At 35.7% G+C, this 6,000-nt stretch overlaps 1 protein-coding gene across 2 annotated transcripts in view; it reads right to left on the bottom strand.

The window, feature by feature from the left end:
• Nucleotides 1-280: 280 nt before the first annotated feature.
• The window catches only part of LOC140140159 (3'-5' exoribonuclease HELZ2-like), a 106,885-nt gene continuing 101,165 nt past the window's right edge, over nucleotides 281-6,000 (bottom strand). For both annotated transcript variants that reach the window (XM_072162017.1, XM_072162019.1), the window contains exons 39-40: nucleotides 4,426-4,593; nucleotides 281-3,278 (exon numbers count right to left, since the gene is read on the bottom strand). In XM_072162017.1, coding sequence (XP_072018118.1) covers nucleotides 3,175-3,278; nucleotides 4,426-4,593 — 272 coding nt within the window. In that variant the 3' untranslated portion in view covers nucleotides 281-3,174. The remainder of the gene's footprint in view (nucleotides 3,279-4,425; nucleotides 4,594-6,000) is intronic.

Below are 6,000 nucleotides of genomic sequence, written 5' to 3'. Positions count from 1 at the left end.
ATCTCTCACTCAGGGGCCAAGACTTCAAATGCAGCCGTTTCTGCCTATCTGCCTGCTCTGTTATGTCGTGGACAGTTAACTTCCCAGGGTGCTTCCTTTATTATGTAAAGATTGTAATTTAAAAAACTGCCATTTTTGTCGCGTTTTCGCTGGAATCGACCATATCTGTGGAGTGGGTGGGGTGCGGGTGTGAAATACACAATAAACACAGTACGCGATAGTGACGTACAAGCGCGTAAAAAAAAATACACAAATTGCAAAAGACATTACATTTGTTTTTGAAATTATTTTATTATTGTAAAGCGGGTTATAAAGATGTGTAAAATCTTTTACATTTTATGAAGTACAAAATGCTGTGATCGCTTAGTTGCTGTACGTGAAGTTTGGTTGACGTACATGACAGCGATGTCGGGTTTCATACATAATACTCTCATTATATTTCTTAGTTTGTGCTGAAAAAAGAAAAGAAAGGACGCGAGTATAGCGTAAAAAGTGGCCCAAAATGCAATTAAATAAGAAAATGCGAATTTCGCATTAGAGAATAAGAGAAAATCAACACCACTTGGTGTTTTTGGTTTCCATTTTGTTATGAAGGACAGATTCATGGGTTTGAGCAGTGGGCGAAACACTTCTCACCACCACCAACTGCGACTTGGGTTCAACTCTCCACAGTAGGCCTACTGTAACCATGATTCGGGTTCTTTGTGACTTTTTTGCCGGATTTTTGTAATTGACCGACTCCGATTATTTCAAATTTAACTGTTTTAAGGGCTTTTTGGCGACTGAAAGAGAAAGAAGGAATAGAGAGAAAAACAAACAAAGAAGTTGATTGCTCTAGGTGGGATTCGAGCCCGAGACCCCTCGTATGCCAAGCACTAGATCGGAGACACTTAGCCACGGGTCTTGCGCTGGCCGGGTCAACGGGGTGTGCTTATATATCACTTACGGTGATTGCGTCTTCACATCACGTGGGATGCACGCACGCACAGCGAAGTTGTTTGTAGTATTTTGTAGTGAAAGTTATGACGGTTCAAAAAGGTATCGAGACTTTTGGGACACCCTGTAGTAACAATAATAATAAAGGATTTTGTTATGCGCCTCTGTTAAGGTCAAAATATTATGCTCATGGCGAATTGACACAATAATGAAAAACAAACAAAATGAGTTCAAACACTGAAATGCATTCAAATAAACTTTTAAAAAAGTGTACAAGTACAATAATTTACAAACATAATACAAATCTTAAATCTACAAGTAAAATAACATGTTACAAATTAGGCCTCTATTTCATTAAATGAGTCTTTAAAAGCACATTTGAAAGCAGACAAGAAAGTTTGATGAATTCAGGAAGTTGGTACTAAAGATGTGGTGCTGTTGATGAGAAGTACTAACACGAGTATTATGTCACAATGACGTCATAACCTCAGCGGACCTTCGATTAGACAATTTTCATTACAGAGTAATATGGGCAAAAGCGACAAAACAAAAAACGTGAACCGGAATAAGAATTGCTGGGAAGAATCACAACTGAAAATAACATGCAAAAAACGTCGAATTATATTTATAATATTGCATGACTTTGAGTGTGGTAACAGAATATTTTTTTTGTATCAAGTGCAATATATTCTTGTATCACACAAAAATAAGCCATTTCAATATTATTATTATTATTTTCAGACTGACTTTTGACTGATAATTTTACATACTGAAACGGTACATGTAGTCTGATAAAAGTCCTGATAAAAGTCCTGGATAAATATAGTATTGAATACATTCTTTTCTGATTGTTATATTCGCTTTTATATACACTAGCTCGTGCGCCATTCAAATATATTTTAAAGTTTAATGGAATAGAAAATGCTCAGAAAGTAGCTCAAAGTTTACAAACCATGAACACTGTTTCAGATTTCTTTGGTACCCTAGCACATGAGGTCCTAAATTAAGCATACACTTTTTAAAATTGTAATAAGCACCAATTCATTTATGTAAAATGCACCAATTGGTTGTATTGCACAAAATAATGGGCAGACATACTTTTGTATAATACATTTTGTACAATGGGATATTGCATAGCAAGTCCAATGTTTCACACGACCACAATTTTTGTAATATAATAATATATACACATGTAAGTTATAAATATCAAAGTCAATCACATGTCAAAATCGACATTGTAACATTGAAAAATGAGGATTAAACACTATAAATAATGTCTGGGCTACCAGAAGCACTTTAGTTGGTTTCTTAAATGGTCAGGTTCAAAAGTTATGCCTGATTAACCAAAGCGTCTAGAAAATGAGTTGGCCACTTTCACCATGTTCGTGTATCTCAGTAGTTATATTACTAATAATAACTTGTTATCGTGCAGTGTGCATCAAACAGAACAAAAGAAAAGCAACGAAGTCTTTCTAATGTTTAGCCTTTTACTTTTTTTTAAATGCTGAAAATAAAAACATTACGTTTCTATATTGTCATGAACATTGCTCATATAACTGAGTGATATCGGGAAAGAAACACGTTTGCAAGGGCATATCTGGAAGTTTCCGACAACGTTTAAGAAACCGGCTTAATGTACAGAAACTGACTGAGTTTTACTTTTGTGACACCAATAATTTCTAGCATTTGTCATTAATCTATACGCCATAAATTAAAACAACTAAAAACCTACTACAAAATTTTACGTAGTACAACAAGATTGCTAAACACGAACGTGTCAAAAGTGGCCCAACGAGTTTTTGAGTGTGGTAGCAAATTTGGTATCAAATTACGACCTTATCAATCAAATTGTCATAACAAGATCAGGTTTTGGTGTAAAACGGGTTACATATAACTGCGGACTTTATGTGAGGTATTTATATTGTTCCATACCGGCTCGTAGAATGGAACAATCTATCTTTCACCTCGTAGACAGTTAGTCTACAGTTAATATTTGTATATTACCGATTGAAAGTAACTAATACTTGAAGAGCTTACAATTTATATCAAAATGTTGTTGGGAGATGTTTTTCTCTACCATATCAATATTTGGGAGACAAGAGCCCACAGATAAGAAACTCGAAGTACCATTTGTAAAGTTTCGCATTCTCTCTTCCTGCTTTTAGGTAGCTCATATACGGTATGTGAGTATAAAATTTACATTCTCACGTCCATGTTGTTTCAACCAGGGACCGTGTTTCAACTCAAAAAATGCTTGGCGTCTATGATGCAGCCCTTTTTCTTATAGTGTCCATCAATGAGGTGTCTCCATTGCTTGTCTGTTTGTAGTAGAAATTTGTCACCTGGAAAATCCAAACAAATATATATTTATCAGTTTGACTGCAGTCAGAATTAGAGCACTTTGGACCCAAGTCCTCAATTAAGTCCGAGTCCATTAGTCGCGGACAATGGCTATATGGGTGTGAAGTTGCTTACTAATGTAATCATTCTTTTTACTTTTAAGTAACAACCAGGGGTGTGTAAGTTCAGAATCCACCAGGATCCAAGAGGGCCTTGAGCAAATTGAATTATTGTATTGAGGTCAAAGGTCACACAATGGGATAAAAAATGTTAAATGCTTGAATCAAGTTATAAAATATCACAAATTACTCTTTGGGTCCTATATAGCAATCTATACCTTTTTGTATTTGTGAAGATACCCTTTTAATTCAATTTGGAGCATTTTGAAAATTTGACCCATGTACATTCCCAAACAAACACAAAAATGTTCTTAATAACGTTTAAATGTCGGGTTATATAAGGGTCGTGAATATATTTTTAAAACGTCATTGTAAAATATTTTGGGTAAACATTTTTGCAAAATATGTTGTAAACAGTTAAATAACATTGTGTTAGAATGGAGTGCATGGAGTACCAACAAAGGGACATTTACTTATTATGTTTTATATATTTCATTTCGAATTTGATTGATTGGTAGCTATTGTGGACCACGATATCAATAGCCCTGTTATGGAGTACGGACAGCTACGGAATGAACTACAAAAGGCTTTTAAAGAGCTGGGTTACCAAACATTTGAATCGGGTCATTGTCCATTACTGTTTGTAAATAACAGCCCAGCCCAATTGATTGTACACATAAATACACAGAACACAGAAATATATCCAAATCATGCTTTTCTTGGTGAAACAAGAATGCTTATATGTTCACTCTATGGATTGAACAATTAATACTTATGATTTTCATATGATTTTCAGTGGTTAAGAAGCAGTAGCGTAGCCAGAATTTTAGTGTGAGGGGGAACGCTAATTTTTTCCCATTTGCCAAATATTTTGTCCCACTGATATTTAGTCATTTTGAGGACACTTTACTCTTTGCCGTCGCCATTTTTTCATTGAAACATTCGGGGAGGGGGAGGGTAGTTAGCCCCCGGCTACGCCCCTGTCAATAAGCCATTATATACGCAATATAGTATATACGTCGACACTTACCAACGATAATCATTCCTTCTCTTGCCCGTGTTAAGGCAACATTCATTTCGTTTTCATCTGTGATACATCCAAGATTAGCCCTTTTCCAGCCTCTCGTTGGTCGTTCTTCTATTTTGTACCAAGGCAATGTTCGCACAGTTGACAGGATAACAAAGTCCCATTCTCCTCCTTTGGGCATTGAAGAAAAAATAGAAGGAAGTCACTGTTTTCATGGTTTTGTTTAATAGAATTGCAAAGACATGGCAGATTGTTTGCGTTTATTTGCTAATCATTTTTCAACAAACATCAAATTCCCCAAAGAGCTACAATACGTTATGGGATATTATCAATCTTATACTGAGAGACTACAGGAGCACGTTTCAAAAGTTTATCATTCTTATAATGTCCATTTAGAAATTACAATTTTTAAAATTTAAACATCAGAAATAATACAAGCAGAACAGAGCCGATAGCCCCGCCATTCAATAAAGCGTAATCATCTTTTAAAAACTCGCTCACTGAGTGACGGAGTCCGACAAAACGAGCTGTCACAAAATCAGTGGCGTAACGTGGGTCATCACATGGGGGGCATGGCACCGGATCTGAGGGGGGGCACTTACACCACCCCCACCCGCCCCTATGACACTACGCCACTGTAAAAAAATACTCGTTTTCTCATCTAAGAAGCAAGTTATACATGGAAAATTCAGAGAAGAACAAAAGCACATTTTTTCCTGTTAGGATTATTTTTAATTGGTCAAAAGTACATCAAAAGCTCGAAAATAATACATTATCTTAGTAAACTTGCGATATTCACAGCCACAATTGACACTTCTTGCAAAGTATTATAAAACCTATTCAGTTTGATTTGTTTGCTATGCTTGCAAAATTTCTTAGGACAGATTGATATATTCGTAGAAACTGGTGTTTTTCTATACCGCGCCATTTCATTTCCGGTGGCTGAAAATTTGCATATCCCATCATAGATTGAATCACGGCCAAACAAGTTTATGTACTGGAAGGCGCATTTTGAAAACAAATCCATTTATTAACTTATTTATTTATTTACAAAGTTACAAACCGAAACTGCCCAAAACAGAATATTTTTTGTTGCAATTATTTTGCTCTTTCCGGATGCTCTTTCCGATTGCTCTTTCAAGAGATGCAGTTGAGAGATGATGTTTATTGAGAGGTGGTAGATATCTATTGTTCATTTGGTTAATGTATTTCTCTTTGTCTATGACATCAGTAGAACGGCCTTTGTCGGCAGGAAGAACAATGACGGATTCATCACTGACAAAAATCTGCTAACTTTTGAGATTTTAATTAAAACTCTTGAACTTGAACTCTTAGCAATAACGGTAACCACACCCACTTGGCTCAAAAAGCAGTGCGCAAACAGTCGAAAAAACTTAATACTCAAAAGCGGGTAGTTGAAGGGTTCTAAGGGTCTTTTTATCTTTTCAGTTTCCGTAAGTCTTTTGTTCAGATACGAAAACGCAAGGGATTCAGTAAGTTACTGTAATCTGACTTCATTGTTAACTCTGAAGTACCAATCAGCTTATTTCAATAGAGGTGATTGCTTATGTCAATAAA

The sequence above is a fragment of the Amphiura filiformis genome, chromosome 18 (genome assembly GCF_039555335.1).
Source record: "Amphiura filiformis chromosome 18, Afil_fr2py, whole genome shotgun sequence".
NCBI classification, from domain to species: domain Eukaryota; kingdom Metazoa; phylum Echinodermata; class Ophiuroidea; order Amphilepidida; family Amphiuridae; genus Amphiura; species Amphiura filiformis.
This window is presented reverse-complemented; position numbering and strand designations above follow the sequence as displayed.